The 17,290-nt window shown below is 42.0% G+C and overlaps 1 protein-coding gene across 7 annotated transcripts in view; it reads right to left on the reverse strand.

Annotated features, from left to right (window-relative positions):
* Positions 1-3,421: 3,421 nt before the first annotated feature.
* Positions 3,422-17,290, reverse strand: part of CEP170B (centrosomal protein 170B) — a 60,912-nt gene continuing 47,043 nt past the window's right edge. For 4 of the 7 annotated variants that reach the window (XM_075753403.1, XM_075753407.1, XM_075753405.1 and 1 more), the window contains 7 exons: positions 16,090-16,249; positions 12,163-12,201; positions 11,447-11,590; positions 9,826-9,914; positions 9,166-9,259; positions 7,741-7,792; positions 3,422-7,005 (listed from right to left, as the gene is read on the reverse strand). In XM_075753403.1, coding sequence (XP_075609518.1) covers positions 6,770-7,005; positions 7,741-7,792; positions 9,166-9,259; positions 9,826-9,914; positions 11,447-11,590; positions 12,163-12,201; positions 16,090-16,249 — 814 coding nt within the window. In that variant the 3' untranslated portion in view covers positions 3,422-6,769. The remainder of the gene's footprint in view (positions 7,006-7,740; positions 7,793-9,165; positions 9,260-9,825; positions 9,915-11,446; positions 11,591-12,162; positions 12,202-16,089; positions 16,250-17,290) is intronic. The other 3 variants (XM_075753404.1, XM_075753406.1, XM_075753402.1) reach the window with 1 other exon arrangement.

The following is a 17,290-nucleotide window of genomic DNA, read 5'->3' on the forward strand; positions in this document are numbered from 1 at the left end:
TGGCGGGGAGGCATTTCAGGTCAAGAATTGGGAAGTGATTCAGCCAACAAGTCTAGAGAAAATTTCAAGGTCTAAATAAAATTGTGATTTTTTTTAAAATGGAAATATTTTTAAAGATTTAATCCATTTCCATTTTCTAAAAAATGCAATAAATTCACCAAAATATCTAACCCTAGACTTCAAACATTTAACTTGAAGCATTTAACATTCAGTACTTACCTAGAATCATTTTGTTCAACCTATAATTAATTTAATGCTTGTCATCTGTATTTTGGTTGGAAAAAAAAGTTTTATTCCAATTTAAAATATAATTAGTGATTTGCATAGCTCTAATGAGTGCTCTTTCAGACAGTCCTTTGCTATCTCAGTCGTGTCACTCCTCTTGCATGACACTCGCCCTCCAGTCATGCCAGGAAAGATGACCTACAAGTATTAGTAAAAGCTCTGGGATGTTGCGTCTGCCTTGAATATATCTGGTTTAGCATTAAAAAAATTACATTCCTCCTCTTCGATTTGCAAAGTACTTGGCAACCCAGGAAATCACTGGCCCGATGCAACTGCTATCATAGAATGGTTTGGGTTGGAAGGGACCTTAAAGATCATCTAGTTGTCCTCCTGAAGATTAAGAACATTTTTCTTGCTTACACAGAGGTTGCTTTGCCTGTGGAGAAGGCATGTTACAGGCTGTGATACAAGCCATCCTCTTCGAGCCTGCCCAGCTATCAACAGCCAGGAGGGAGTTCCATTCCTTGGGAGAAACGTACCACCCAAAGGAGTGACCTGCTATCGATGGGTTCTGCTGTGCTAAAGCCGCAGGTCCTCTGGCTGAAACAGAATTTCACCCATGCCTCTGGATCGTTCCTTGCCTACAAAGTGTCCCCAGGTGCCAGGTGGATGCCATGTTTTGGGTTTGTAATTTTTTTTCCTTCCTATGTTTTCCCAAGTTGGATGTTGATGGAGGTAGAAGCATTACTTTTCTGGCACCAGTTCTTTTGGAAAGTACAGTATTTTCAGTAATTTCTGTTCAGAGGAGGAAAAAAAAAAAAAGCTTAAGCAGGGTAGAGTCCTAGTGAGTGCTATTTTCTGATGGTCATTTTTCTTGGCTTCCCTTGCTCAGCTCATGTCAAGCATTAAACCATTAAAATAAAACACTTTTTCTAGAAAAACTGCATCAGGTGCTCCAAGTATCTGCATGGCTGCATCCAAACGGTTGTACCCCCTCCTGAGGAAAGAAACACCCCCCTCAGCCAAACCACCCACTGTTGCCCCATGCCAACCCCATCCCACCAGAAAAAGCTGAGATGGGCAGGGCTTTGCTCTTGCACAGTTCACAAATGCCCTTGTTGAAAAAGGCATGGTCCTCCCACAGCCTCACATGGGCAGGACCAAATAGACGAGGAGGGTCTATTGGTAGATCCTCACATGACGTCAAAAAATGAGAAGGCATCTCTCCGATGACTTGAAGCCTTGCTCTGAGGAAGGATTCTGCAAACCCTGCTGCAGGCATCACTTTCTGGTGTTCCCTTCTACACACACGTGGAAAGCCAGGCTCTATTTCCAAACGCAGATGAGAAAGTTGAAGAGCCAGGCAGGATCGCCACTGAATACTCAGCAGGAAGAGGTACAGGGGAGATCAGTACTTTTGCCATCTCTCCTTTATTTTTAAATTCTCCCAGAGAGCACCTTTCATTATGTTGCAAAGAGTTTTGGCCACCGTTCCACTACCACTTATATTTATTCAGTCAGACCGTTAAAAATTAATGAAGTGGATGCGCTATTGATTTCAAAAGGGCACTTTGCATAGCATTCCTACTCAAACACCACTCCGTGCTGCTGGGGAAGCCTGTAGAGAGGCAATACACTCAGTGTGCAACCCAGCCCTCTATTTTAGAGAACAGAAAAAGCCTTCTCTGCAAGCTAAGTTTAAGAAAGGTTTTTAAGAGAGGCAGAAGAATTTTTTAAATTACTTTGTTTTTTAACACAAGATCCCTCCCTATAAGCATGAAAGATCTCATGTTCAAGTATCTAATGCAAAGATCACCAGAGGATGGTGAGTCTTCCACTGATCCTGGTTAGGTACTAATATTCCCCCCCCCACCCCCACCCCTTTGTCTGTGTTTTAGTTATTGCTGGCAAATAATGTAATGTTTTTACAGCTACACATGTTCTACTCCCTACAGAAGCTGTGCTAATGCAGAAAACGTGGAGCCAGAGTCCCACGCGGCACCAAGCACTGTGGGGGAGGCTGCAGGCACCTGAAAGCTGTGCAGAGGGGAAGCAGGAATTAATGTTATCTCAGAAGTGCCGGGAAGGATGCAGGCACTGCAGGAACTGCAGGAGGAAAGGAGCACAGTGATGGAATGAAGGGAAAAACAAAAAGAATTTCACAGACACAAACTCCAATATATATAAATATATATATTAGATGAGAGCAAAAGAGTATAATAAATAATGTTTTTCTATAATCACATATCTGCTGGAGAATGATTATATCCAGGCTGGATTTAAGTACCATTGTTAATCATGGCAATGAAATAAAACAGTACTAAAATCAAATATCACATCATACTCAGAAGTAAGACAGCCCTCAGGCGATGAGGACCTGCGGACTTCAGTCCTGCAGTGGCAGGGGAAAGCGGACTCTGGTACTATTGGGGAGGGGTCTGCCCCAGCCATAGGTGTCAGCAGGACCGATCCAGTTCTGCTCTGAGCCTGCAGTTGCTGACACTTCTTTCATTAGACTGTAGTTAACACAATGTAAACAAGCAGTTGAAAAATTTAATCCAAACACATACTCCCCCCCAAATTAACACAGGAAATCCAGAATCATTGTCACATGATAAAAGAATGATTTATTAGAGCAACTTTATGATAAAATTATATAAAATAACAATTTATTTTTTTTAAAGACGTCCACAATATCACCTTGAAACAAAATGTACAGATACTGCCTATAATCCAAACAAAAATAAATTACCATTCAAAAAAAACCAAAAACAAACCAAAAAGTGTGGAAAAATCAGGGCAGGAGAAACTACTCAAAATTATACACAGCATTTCAAGAGGGTGTGGAAAAGAAAGTCATTAATTGATTCAAGTTATACAAACGTGTTTCAGCTTTACTCTCAGACAGCTCAGCTTGCATTTGTGTTGCATGCAAATGGAATGATCCAGTGAACAGTTCAGAACAGCAGAATCAGCAGCATAACAACAGCAGAGAGTGAAATAGGCACAATTCAGCACGGGGCACATCGAAAGTGAACAGGTAGTTCTGTCTGGTCTTTGCAAAAGTTATACACATTTACTGAACTTCAAAAATAGCTAGTGTGATCTGCAAAACAAGGAAAAAACTAGTAGAATCTTGCACTTAAATACTTTACACCTTTTAATCTTTTTTTTTTGTCTCCTCTCTTTTTCAGTAGGCTGTATGTAAACATTCCCCTAGTTGTACCTTTACTAAAATACTCAAAGATGATGCAGACGTTCTTTTCTCCTGGAGCACGACCACAACATGATATCACCATAGATACATTTAGGACCTCGCTCACAAAGCTCGTACACATTCTTGCAGGAATTTACATTCACTCCATGAGAAAAGAGTAACAGGTTTTTACATTTGAAAGCAAACTGAGAACATGGTTTTCAAGTATAGTGGAAGAGCTGAGGGCTGGGATTTTGAAAGGTGCTCATGGCATCAGGCACCCAAAGTGTACAGAAACCCAGAAGGACCTGAGCACTTGCTTCCCTAAGACTTTGAAAATCCCACCCTTTGTTACATTTCTTTAGTCAGATACAAAACACATGAAAGCAATATGGTACGAGAGTGACCCACAGGTCAGCGTCACCCCTTCCAAGCTCAACACAAGGCCCATCCGTAGCTCATGGAAGCCAACAGGTAGGTATCTTACACGCTGATCCTGGGTCACCCAGACACACCACTACACATCTGCTATGGTCACACTGGAGTCACACAGAGGCATGTTTTCATGGTTGCATACAGTACTGCTTGTAAGAATGAAGAGTGAGTGACCGAAGGAGTTACAGTCAGGTGGCTAGCTCTTTGGCTTATCTGGAGCAGACAAGTGCAAATGGGGTGTACTTCCAAAACAGCGAATGCAAGAGAAAATATGTTGCATTTCATCACTGACTAGCAAAACTGTTTTAAATGCAAAGAGCCAAGGATAAACGTTGTGTCAGGACACAGAAGCATTTTATAGTTTGGCTGTGTCACAAATAAAACAAATCGAGCTGTGCATCCTCCCCCTGCTTCACACACACATTCCCAAATTATAAATAGACACCGATTGTTGCATCCTTATTAGTCGCTTGATTAATTGATGTAAGGTGTCTGTGAGAGCTCTCAAGTTCAGAACACATCCCTGATGTGTTCATGAATGAAAGAAAAATCAAGCAATTTTCAAGTGAAAGTAAAAGAAGTCCCATCAAGGACACATTGTAGAGAAACAAAATCTGCTAGAGCATAGCCATGAAGATGTGGAAATGTGGGTAACAAATAATAATAAAAGTCAGATGTCTGAGTAATTCACATGTCTCTACAGCAAAACTGAAACTAACAGCAACACCTTATCTGTGAAGGTCCTTCAACTCCTAGTGAGCTGGGGTAGCACCTGGTCGGTTCAAACCCTAATCAAGAAGGGCTTGAAAAATTGTGTCTCATATGTCAGAAATGATACCACCACTTATGATATTCATCAAGGACACAGTCAGGTATTTCAAGAAAAGACTGATCAGAATAAATGACCAAATGAACACATTCAGATAGTGCGTATATTACAGGCAGAAGAACATCAAGGGCAAATTCTTTTTTTATTCTGCATTCATCTACATGAAATCCAGCAGATTTCTTCATGGAAGAGCATCTCCACACAAGCAGATGAGTCTTATAACCTACTGGAAATCTTGGAAGGATATTTGCACCTATTGTTTACCAGCCAGCATCTTGCACGCTCAAAAGGAAACGAATGGCCTGTTGGCATACTCCCATTCTGGGACTGATCCTGTTTCAGCTGAAAGTGATAGAAAGCTCCCACTGGCTTCACCAGGAAAGCAGTCACGGTCTTTCTAGTAAGATTAAACACTTCGTGAGCATCTCTATTTATTTAAATTACCTTAACAGGTTCCCACTGTTACAACAGTCTAGCAGAAAAGCTCAGGTAACTACTGAAGCTAACTAAGAAATCCACTACCCACCCCAAAATATAAAGTCAGCACACAAGAAGCAGTCAAGCTTGGGAAACCATTTTCACTGGTTAGACTACACACTGTATGAGGGCAAAGTGGAACTCATCTGCTCACTCTTCCCAGTAAACGTATCCTCCACAGCTACAAAAGAATTTCTTTACCCGATTACCGTTTATTGACCAGGAAGAATGAAAACGGAATCAATACAAGACAGAAAAAACTGGGAGCAAACACGCGTGGAAGAGGTCCCCTCAAAAACAAAACTTTTGTTCTTAAAGCAACGAGAAATTGCTTCGTGTTTTGCAGTTTAACTGAAAGACAGAATACAAAGCCCAACTTTAAGCAAGGAATTGTTCAGTGCAACTGCACAAAATCCTTAGTATTTCTAGGATTATAACAGACCAAAAAAAAAAAATCCAGACAAAAATCCCAATTGTACCAAGTGCTTGACACTGATGAATAGTTTCTGAAGAATACCACAGAATGGTGGTCTTCAAGCACTTTGGTATTGAAAAAAAATTCGTAACAGAACTAGCCGTAAAGGTGGAGCTACATTTAAGCCATTATTTTTTCAGTGCTGTCAAGTGAACACTAGTTCACAGCAACTGTGCAATTAAGTTTATTACATGAGCCATTGGAACAGATGTCTTTCTTAGCAATTAGCTAATTGCAAACATCTTAGTCTTTGGCCCAGCCAAGAGCATTTGTAGCTCATTGTAAAAAGATTGTATATTAAAAAAAAACCAAAAACAAACAACAGTTTAACGACAACATTTGTACCAAAATCATGAAAATTTGGCAAGCTAAACTGTAAAATCTGACTTTTTGTACCTACCCCAAACTTTGGGCTCATCTAAATAGTAACTGTATTAGTAGTCTTTACATTTATACCATTATTAACATTTACACTTTCCCAAGAGAAAAACAAAGGGTTTATTCTGTCTTATTTTGGTTTTTAGACTGAAAATAAGAAAATAAGACTATGCACAACTTCAGTGTGGTCATCTTTTTATGACCGCTGAAAAGGACTTCTTACACAACTGTACGAAGAGTTTCTCCTAGAAACTCACAATATTGCACAATCATTCTGTTGGATTTGCATGTTGATTCTAACAGAGTTTTAATGTTTCACTTGTATAATTAAAAAAACCAACAAAACAAAACACAACTACAAAACCAAAACAAATATAGTACCAAAAAAAGTGTTTTTTAAATTGCGCCTCATTACAACTGAATTAAAAGGCCAACGCAAGAACACTTTAGCTTCGGCAGTATTGAGTGGAGCGTATGCAAAGCCTGTTTTCTTATGGCACACTGGAAGAATAAGTGAGTAATTTTCTAAAAATCAGTTTGCCTCTATGCTGAATATGTGCTGCTCCACAGTGCTAGTCTTGTTTAAAAGGCAATCACAGACTTTCCATTCACCCTCACAGCATAGATTGGGGTTTTTTTTGTGCAACGTGTTAGCAATCTAAACAACTGCTCCACACAAACAGTCCACAAACCACTCATACACAATACTAATGCAACAGTAGATTACAATATGATAGCAATACAAAATATCGCATCAAATCACATATTTCTCTCCATCTGGAATGAAATTCGAATCTTGTAAGCTAGCAGACCCACAGTTCGATTTCTGCGTGTAGTTTCTCATCTGAGCTGGGGACAAAGTCTCCAGTGTGGACCCAGAAGTGTTAGCAGTCCTGACTTTAGTGGCTGTAGATTGTTTAGCAGCAGAAGATGCTTTGTTACTGGCAACTACATCCAAGTTTCCAGTAGGGTCAATGATGGCGTTTATGACTGGGGGAAGAAAAAAAAAAAAAAAAAGGAAAAAAAGAGACATATAGAGACATATTAGCAGCACTCAGCAGAGTTTCTAAACAGAAGGTTGCTGCCTTCATTTTGAAGGCAGTAGAACTGCAGGCAGTACTCGTGTTCATTTTAGTCATGATGTTTTCTTCATTAATACCTTCAGACCTAAGCAGCTTTAACAAGCAAAACCCGTCCCAAAGTGAAGCTACAAGGACATTCAACTTTCTGGTTCAATTGGAAAAGACAAACTACAGCAGCCAAACGGCAAGCTTTTAGCAGGAGCCCAAAATTACACCTGTATGTCTTTATTAAGCTTCTAGGTGATGCAAGAGCTTGTCTTGCCTTTTCTATTGCATGGAGCCGTATGTGCAAAATTCAAGTCCAAAAAGCACAGCACATCTTATTGGCTGAAAGAGCTGCTAAATATTATTTCAGCAGAACAGACCGTTGCCAGCTCATCTTATGAGAATATTCTAATTACCACAAATGAAGCATTTCCACAACAACAGCTTTCACATTGCAAAAGTCAACAATTTTCTTAAAAATTGGCAGCACAAGATAAATCTACTGTTCATTCCATATGCACTCATCAGAAAGCACTATGCTAACAAACTAAACTTCTGCATCCTTTCCCAGCTTTCACTGGCAAATCAAGCCATGTTATTTTATTTTGTGCAACTTACTGACATTTGAGAGACAAAAAGAACATTTTACATGACCAACCTTCAAGCTGTTTTTGAACTCTCCTGAGCTCCTTCAGGATAGAACTGATTTCCTAGAAACAAAAGCATCAGAATGGAAAATTAAGCAACAAAGTACTCAACTGACACAGGAATCTAGTCTTGCTCCCTCTGTCTTATCTGATCAAGAAGATTCAAAGTCAGTTCCAACCTTGCTTATTTAACAGAAAAGACAAAGCTAGTATCCACAAAGATGATCAGAGGGATGAGACACCTCTCCTATGAGGTCAGGCTAAGACAGTTGGGGTTGTTTAGCCTAGAGAAGACTCCGGGTAGACCTTATTGTGACCTTTCAATACTTAAAAGCCCCCTTTAAGAAAGATGGGGACAGACTTTTTAGCAGGGCCTGTTGTGACAGGACAAGGGATAATGGTTTTAAACTAAAAGAGGGTAGATTTAGACTGGATACAAGGAAGAAATTTTTCATGATGAGGGTGGTGAAATGCTGGAACAGGTTGCCCAGACAGGTGGTAGATGCCCCATCCCTGGAAACATTCACAGTCAGGTTGGACAGGGCTCTGAGCAACCTGATCTAGTTGAAGATGTCCCTGCCCATGGTAGGGGGGTTGGACTAGATGGCCTTTAAAGGTCTGTTCCAATTCAAACCATTCTACGATTCGATGATCTGTATCTAGGTGCACCTGGTCAGTGCATGGGGACCTCTGCTCTGCATTATTTCACCAAGTGCTACTACATCACCCAGTTCATAGCCACAGTGGGGTTTAGATTTGAAACACTAGCCAGATTAACTGTACAAAGGCTCCTCCACATCCTCCTTAATACCAAATGCACGAAGATATTTACAAACTCAACTCCTAGACCAGACAAAGCAATTGGCCACATATATACTGCTGTAGCACTGAGCTACACAGGTCCTGCACAGTTATCTGTACACTTAGCATTAACCGTATTTGCTGGGTCCATTATTGTACTTAAATCTCAGATAGTAGTCCCCATAAACGAAAAAATAAGAGGTCATGAGAGCACAAACACCACCCCAGGGCTGAAGCTTTTTTATTGCTCTGTTACTGAACTGTTACAGGTGAAGAAAAACGTTCTCAAGAAACACTTGTCTACAACTGAAGCTGTGGAAACCACGTGGTAGATGATGCGTTTGGTAGATGTTTAAATGAGGCCTAATGACCCTGAACTTAAACATCTGTTAAGGGACTGGGCTTTTGAAGATGAATCACAAAGGGAGAGGGGAAGAGTGAGGTGAAACACAACAGCTAGAGGAACTCAATTTGTCATACTTCAAACAGCAACAAAACCCAGCAGTTCAACACATGCACATGGACTAGAAATTTCAGAAATGGATTTAAGAAGGGACAGAGCTTGTTATTTTGGTTTCTTACAAAGCTTTCATGAATGCAAGCCTTTGGTATTTCACTTGTTCACATGGTCTTACCTTGTTTGATGTCTTCAGAATTGGCACTTCATTTTCTGAATTAATTTTGGCCTCCATCTCCTCCCATGTCCTTTCCGAGTTCTGAAACAGAATCCTACAGCACAAAAAACAGAGCAGGTCTTAAAACTGCCATCCAAAAGCCACTTGTTTAAAAGACTTAATTATCACAAGATGTGGCAACAAAGGAGATTAGTGGATTAGTGACTGAACAAATCGCCTTTCAGCTGATTTAGGAACAATCCAAAGTCCTTCCCTAACTGATGTCTTCTAGAACAACAACAGGCTTTGAAGAGCCCTCACAAGCCTTGGTGACCTGCAGGGTTTCTAAGAGCCTTGGGACAGTGGAGGAAAGAGGAGACAATCCACCACAGGAACACATTTTCTGCTAATTCTTTGCGCAGGCAACATTTCAAAGTAAAGGCATCAGCAGGCATTACAAATCCAGCATTAAAATTCCAAAGGCTAAACGTATGAGGAAAAGACGTGGCAAATATTCATGTTACCTTTTTTTCACTATGCACACAGTTTCCTACATACGGATTCCCAGCACCTTGATAACAAGACTTTCCAAGACAACAATGCATTATCTTCCACAGGTAGCAAGCCAACAAACTCAGCAACAAATCAACATTTCAGGCCAGGGCTAAAAAAAGTACTTACTTCATTTTTTCAGCTAGGTTTTCTGTATTTTCACGGATTGTATGTGATAACTGGGACACCGGGTTCAACATCAGATTGTCAAAAATTACCTAAAATATAAGGGCAGACCAGAGAACTTTTAGCAGAAGAAGCATATTACAAAACTGGAAATTTTTACAGTAAATGATCCCCACTGAAAAATCTTCATTGATGGGGATGATATTTGGACTTTCAGGGAGATTAAGACGACATGCAGTTTTGTTGCAGCACTTCGGCAAAAAGATTAATACTAACTTGTTTGAATTTTTTTTCTTGAGGAGTGTACAAAGAGACAGAATTGTCTGCAGTAAGATAACTCTTTAAGCATTTCTGAAAGAAAAAGCTTAAGACTTTCTGAGCCTCAGAGGCACCTCCCCTCCCCCCCAACCCAAAAGCCAAATCACAATGTGAGAAGTCCCACAAGCAGGCTCACCAAAACCATCTAATGTGATTTATATGAGTTCAAGCCACCTTCACAGCCATGTAATCCCACCATGTTACATTGTGCTTTATTAAAAACAACAACAAAAAATATTCAAGTCCTGTGATCCAAAAGAGCCCCCAAGCTTCTGCCAGGAAAGCCCACATCAGCTGGGGGTACTCTGAACCTGCACCTTTTACTTAGTCTTGGCATGTCTCTATAAGCGAGCGAGGGATTGCTTCAAGTCAGTCACAGGACAGGATCGGCACACCACTGGCTCAGGCCAGCCTGCTTCAATCAACCCCCCCTCCAGAGCAGCAGACTGACTGTGCTGGATCCCAGCTCTCCCCTCCTGCCTCTGCCCCAGCTCCTCCTTTTCAACCGGAGCCAGCAGGCAGAAAGCAAGACAGCAAAAGGAAGCAAGAGCCAAGCGCAGCATCAGCAGCCTGCTCCTCCGCTTACCATCACCCCGTTACTGCCCTCACTCCCACACCATCCTCAGCCTCAAGTTTCAGGCCAGGCTTCCTCACCCTTTAGCATCATCCCAGTGTTTTCCATGTTACCCTGCTCTCTCACCCCAGAATTGCATCAAATTGCACACATTGGAGGGAACAACGCAGAATAAGTGGCTTGCTGTCTGCACAGCATGGCACAGCAAGGAGCCCAGCTGCAGAAACTCCTCATAAGGTCCAGATCCTGCCACTGCTACTCTATGGGCAGCTCTGACCAGCACACTCACTGCAGAAAAATAAGGTGCCTTTATCGATTAGGAACAACTGTTTTCGTGCCGTGAGTTCTTGCCTTTAAACTACCAGTGCTGCAGATTTCAAAGTTGAGATTTTTGTGGTTTTCTTTAAAAGAGCAGTGAAATATCCTAAGTGGGCTGTGACACTGAATGCCTCCTCCCAAATATCAAGTGACCAAGCCTCAGGTTTTAATGAAGTTTTACACAAGAGAGGAAACTTCCAGGCAGTATTGGCAAGAAGGGTAATTCTGTTCCTCTTTTGTTTCTTTTTTAAACACTGTTTCATTGTTTCTATACTTCCCAGTCAGGAGTCTTGAGAAGTGGGGTTTTTTGTTTTGTTTTTTTTGAATAGCCTCCTTTGGCAGCTGAGAAAGAACAGGTATACATACGCAGCTTAAAGCAATGTCATATATAAAGTAAAGAAAAAAGTGGCCTGCCTCCTCACGGTTTCTCGTCCTCGTTTTTCTTGAGGTATCCTCTTCTCTATTATCGTTCATATTTTGGTCAAAATCCTTCAGTTCCACTGATCCCGGAGGCACTTTCTGGTAGTTCAGACTTGCTTCTGGAATGTGCTGCACCAACTTGGAAATAATGAGTAATGAGTCATTAAAAATTAGTAGGGAAGGAGGCACACAGGCACTCACTGCAGGTATTGCAGACTTTCAGGCAAGCCCCAGAGGAACACTGATTCATTTAAGTCTTGTTCAGACAGGTATGGGTTCCTAAGCAAATTACTAGACCCCAATCCTGCAAGCACTCAGTGACCCACTGGAGTCATCCTACGAAACTCAGTGGGGCTATTCCACTTTATAATTTTGAGACTTGAACACAGAGTTGAAAAGTACATCTTTGCCTTTTTTGAATTTAGGCTAAAACTCAAAAAGGCCCTGTTTTCCCATATTTTATGTTTTAATATATCAATGCAACAGTAAAGCCACACTAAAATTAATCAGGAACCATTCAGTAACACATGGAAGAGATGAAAAAGCAATACAAAACCACTGAGAACGCAAATAATTAACAGGAAGAACAGAAAAGGCAAGACAGACACCAACTCCTGTTTGGTTGACTGACAGACAAAAACTCTAAAAGAAGGGAAGGAAAATAACAGTGACAAGACAGAGATACAAAAATAATGGGATGGAGAGTGCACCTGAGATGGATATGCCAGCCGAAAAGATCTACGAGCAATCTGTGTTAAAACAGAAACAAAAGAGATCAATGCTAGTGAATGACTGTGACAGCAAGTTATCAAAGAGAACACGTGGTTTGGGGTTATTTTGGGTTGACATTCCCAAAAGCGCATTCCTGAGGACCAGCACTCGATGCCCACCCACCGCATGCACTGAAGCCCATGGAGGTCCTGGTCACCAACCAGTTCTGCAGAGGCAGTCTCGGGCAGCTCCCCAGCTACTTCGAAAGACTGTGCTGAGTGGAATCCAGCAGCCCTCCGAGCACAGATAAGGGCCTAACATAGAGGCCAGGAGGCTCTTCGGTTGCCAAAGCACAGAGCTCTTGTGAGGAAACCATGTGCCATCCAAGGTCCAGGCTCCCCACACTCTATGCAATAGCACTTGGGTTATACACAGGCAGAAGGTATGAGATATTATGGTACGGGGCACAACAGCCAAAATGTTTAGCTAATAAGCTTCTCTTTTTTAAGCAGGCTTTCAAGAAGTACAGAAACAGTAAGTTAGGCTGCTTGCAGCAGTGAAGCAGCACAAGAAGGGAATGAGATATTCCTACAGTTCAGCAGTTCTCGGCATAACCAGTTGAAAACATGGTAAGGACAGCACCTGCTCCCCCATCACCAGCAGATTTTCATATTTAACCTGGTCTCTTCTCCTGCTTTCTGTTCTGTCACGCCTGTAAGCATTTCCTCTTGACATATCAACACTCCTACTAACTTTGAGTATGTTAAACAGTAACTTAACAGACATAATTGGGCTCAAGTTTTTTGCTATATCAACTTTGAAAAAAAGACCAACCAAAAGCATTTCATGCAGGGCTAAAATTTGCAGAAGTGGCCAGTGATTTGGGATGACCCACTGGACTGCGCTTGCAGCAGCTGAGCTTTCGGTTTGACTGCTCAGCTCTGCAGAAAGCTGGGTCCTGTGAAACCTACACACCCACAACTCCAGGCATCCCAAACAACCCATGGCTTTGGTAAACAGGAATCATGAAGGTCTCACCCTTGCTGAACTATTTTTTTGGTTTGTTTGGGGTTTTTTTTTGCTTAATTTGTAGCAGTACTCAGCTCAGTATGCCAAGAATGTAGGTTATTATAAACTATCCAGCTGAGGCTACAAAAACAAACAAAAACACCCCAAACGTTCACTGGGGAAACTGAAAACCTCCCTGGCAAACATCCAAGCCAACACTGGACCTGAAAGGACAGAACTTGAGAAATAAGGTTTAAATCCAAGGCTCCATCTTAATTTTTAAGAGAACACTCATGATTTTGATCTTTAACCAAGCTTCGTAATAAAAGTAATTGAAAAAGCAATTCATTTGAGGCTGAGAAATGCTGTGCCACACACTGGTCCAAAGTGAAGCTTCTGGTAGGGCATTAAACCCTCAAAAATGATTCCAGCATCAGTAGTTATTTTGCCTGCATTTTTCCCCACTTTATTAGAATAGGCATAAATATTTAGTAGTAGAAAATCAAGAGCTAGCAGAACAGCATACAACACTGCAAGAGCCAGAGCAGTGTAAGATACAGTTACATGCAGAAGATGTTTCTTATTCACATATTTCCTTTTATCAGATGTTTCAATACATTACTATTATAACTACGGTAGCTATTTCTCATCACTATGTCCTTTCCTAGAATATTTAATATAAAGTTGTTTAATAAATATTCATAAAATTCATAGTGCTTAGCATCACGCACATTGGTCCTCAGATATTTCCTAGCAACTTCCCTGCTTTAAGCCAAAATAATTATTTTAGCACAGATTCAGCAGCACCCAGACCGAGGGAAGCACGTCCAGATTCTAGTCAAGTTCCAAAGATGCAATGCATATTTATTAAACCCACATCAGTTTATATTGCTCTCATTCATAACCTGACCCCCAAGATGCGCAGTTCAGGATCCCAAGCTATTCAGGATTCAGCTCTATGTCTCCACATCATAGAAAGCCCTGCTGATCTAACCCATTCCTGGCCATCCCTAACATAGGGCAGCTCCACTGATGCACAGTGGCATTTTGGGTGTAACTCAAACAGTCTCCCAGCTGCTGGGCCCTGCTGAAATCACAGTGCTCTCCAACCCTATGTGGAGTGAGTCTTGATAAAAGCCTTTATGGTTTTCACCATTGGCTGAACACAGAGGTTATGGCTCCTGATCTGTCTTCAGAGGCTCCTAACAGTGCTTCTTCATTTATACCACTAAGATCTCAAAAACTACTCTAGCAGTGGGTACTGCCGGCAGCATTACCTGCAGTGCGACACAGCCCTACATTTGCTCTCCTAGCTATTGCGAGGGGGGCTGACTGGCTTGTCCCACACAGCACTGCAAAGCCACATCACAGAAAAACCCTCAATTCGCCTGGGTCCAAGCAATCCTGGCTTTGTGAACCGGCCACTCAGCATCGCAACCACATGCTTTGGAGCCCATAATTTTGCACAGAGTAGAAACACTGCATTTTGCAGGTGTTCTTCCTCTAGCAGTAGAGGGCATCCCTCTGTATGAGTTGACTTATGCCACCCTTCAGTGGCACTCAACAAAAAAGCTGATACGCTGATTTTCTGCAAGGAAGCAGGTGCTGAGTACTGGTCATTACCAACCCACAGCAAATGTTCCATTTGCAAGTCAGAGGTAAGGTAGACTACCACTTTAACTGCTCAAAAAGAATACAAAAGGCAGTTTTGCAGGCGTGGCACTTATGGAAACAAAGCAATAAAACACTTTATCTCAGAGCCCGAAGTGATTGCGAAACATTTGTGCACCGTGGCTCCAAACAGCCCCAGGAAGAAATCCCTCCCTGAGCAGGCTGCAGTTGGCCTCAGATTAACACAAGTATGGTATCCCCCTAAACTTCTGCTTTGCACCTTCAGTGACAAACAGTGCAGGTCACAGGGCGTCCAATTACTGTCTTGGCAGGGTAACAGTTTTGGTTCTCAGCTTTGAGCCCTGCTTAGGATGGGTCTGCAATTCTCACAACAGCCAAAGGCAACAGAGGGCCAAGAGGCCTATCTGAAGAGCAGACAAAGAGAGCTGTGTATATTTTTAAGCCCACACTGGTGGCAGACAGGAGGCAATTTGGATTTAAACAGCAGCAAAGGCAATTTTGCGTTAGCAGCTGGAGCCTCCTGGTGACCTTCCAGCCACGTTTGAGCTGAGTTCCTGCACTGCAGCCAGGTGAGTCAAATTAAGAAAGCCCTTCTCCCCACTCCAAACCGTGTTACACAGCTCAGGAGGAAGCCACAGCTTCACTGAAGAGCTGGAGAGCAGAGTCCTTGGCCTTGCCCATCAATACGCAGATGGGGAGAAGGGATTCAAGAAACACCTGCACAGTGTTTCAACTGCCCTGGCAGAAAGGACACAGCAGAGGTACAAAATACACAGCTGATACAAAGCGTGCAGCCAGAGCACGCAGTCAGAGCCTTGTCTGAAACATGAAGAGAGGCTGAGGCTCCCTGGTACAGCAGCACAGCACAGCACACCCACGCCATCACGTTCTTCAGTGAAGACTTCAGGGACCAAAGTCCAAGTAGAGGCCATGAGATCCTTAGGAAATAATATGAGGAATCTAACATTTTGACACTAGGGCCCTCCTGCTTCCTGTAGGCACAGTAAGGATGCCCCCAACAAAAGCAAAACCTGCCCAGATCCAACATAGCTCTTGACCCACACAGCCTGCTCCCACCTCCTGCAAGGCTGGCTGTGGCACAGGGTAAGGCAAAATAAAGAGCACCCTAAACAGTCAATCTTTCTTCTGGGACTTTATAGGGGAGCAGGGTGTGAGGGTTTTTTAATGCTGCAGCAACTGGGGATGCTGCCCTGGTCTCCCACCGCAACCATACCCCGCATACTTGCTTGCATTGAGGCAGAGATTTCTGTCGTTTGGGATCTTACCTCTTCTCTCGCTGATATGGTGGAAGCAGGAGTATTGGGCACAGAGCTGAGGGAGGTGCTTGGTCCCGTCCCCGATGAACTCTGTGAGTCCCCATCTCCAGCAACATCGTGAATCTCTCGAGCAAGGATGGCCACATCCTTCACCAAGGTCTGGCTGAGTCTGAAGCACAGGGCATGCAGATGAGCCATTAGGACACGTGATACAACAAGCCTCATACTCATAAAATATAACAGGAGCACCCACCAAAAGTTTGTATGAATTATAACCTCTGCAGAGGCTAGGGAAAGCAAGTTTTTTGGGGGGTGCCTTGGCAGGGTGCTTAGGAATACTCTGGCTGCATACAAGAGGAAGAAAATAAATCCACTCCCCCTCGAGCCCAGCTTTGAAGCAGAGGTTTGATAAAAAGCAAATTCTAGTGACTACATGCTACCAGAAAGTATTGGAGACAATCCATAAAGAAGGATAAAGAAGCATTATGTTATTGCTCCCCCATCCATCCACTCTACTTCCTCCTTTTTTTAATTTTTTTTTTAAAATTTAATAGAACACAGCCACTTTTTCTTCTTGAGACTTCTTTCTTTTCCATTAAAAAGCCCATACAGGGAAAAGCTTTTTTATTACTTGAATAATAAAATTTCAAACTCTTTTCCTTTTCCTTTGTGGTTTATAGACTGTAAAGGAAAATACGCCTCCATGTTCTCCAGAAGGGCTGAGAGATTACCAGAGTAAGCATGGCATACCTTAGAGGGATCTGGTTTTCAGAAACCAAATCTTGAAACTTCAAGCCCCTTGACAGGTATCCAGTTAACACACAGCGATTGCAGCATTCTGCTGCTCTTGCTCTAGATCTCAAAAAGAGTTTCTAAGTCTCCAATTGTTGCTAGCAGAGCTTAAAAAAAGCCCTTCAGACCAAAAGTAGCTGCTGTGGTAATTTTAAAGAAAAGCTTCTAAGAGGAAAAAAAAAAAAAATCTTCCAGCTAGCTAGCTTCATCTGAAAGACACTTTCTTTAATTCAAAAAAACCAAACAATGTAATAAAACTGTCAGTTCATCAAAACATTTCCTTGGAAAGAAAATGCATAACTGAACTAATAAAAAGCAGTTTGATCTGCCTGCCTAAGGTGCCCCCTATCCGTGATTTGGATAGAGCTGTCACCGAACACATCCATTATATGATTCACTTACTATAAACAAGTGGCAT

This window comes from Balearica regulorum, chromosome 5 (genome assembly GCF_011004875.1).
Source record: "Balearica regulorum gibbericeps isolate bBalReg1 chromosome 5, bBalReg1.pri, whole genome shotgun sequence".
Taxonomy (NCBI): domain Eukaryota; kingdom Metazoa; phylum Chordata; class Aves; order Gruiformes; family Gruidae; genus Balearica; species Balearica regulorum.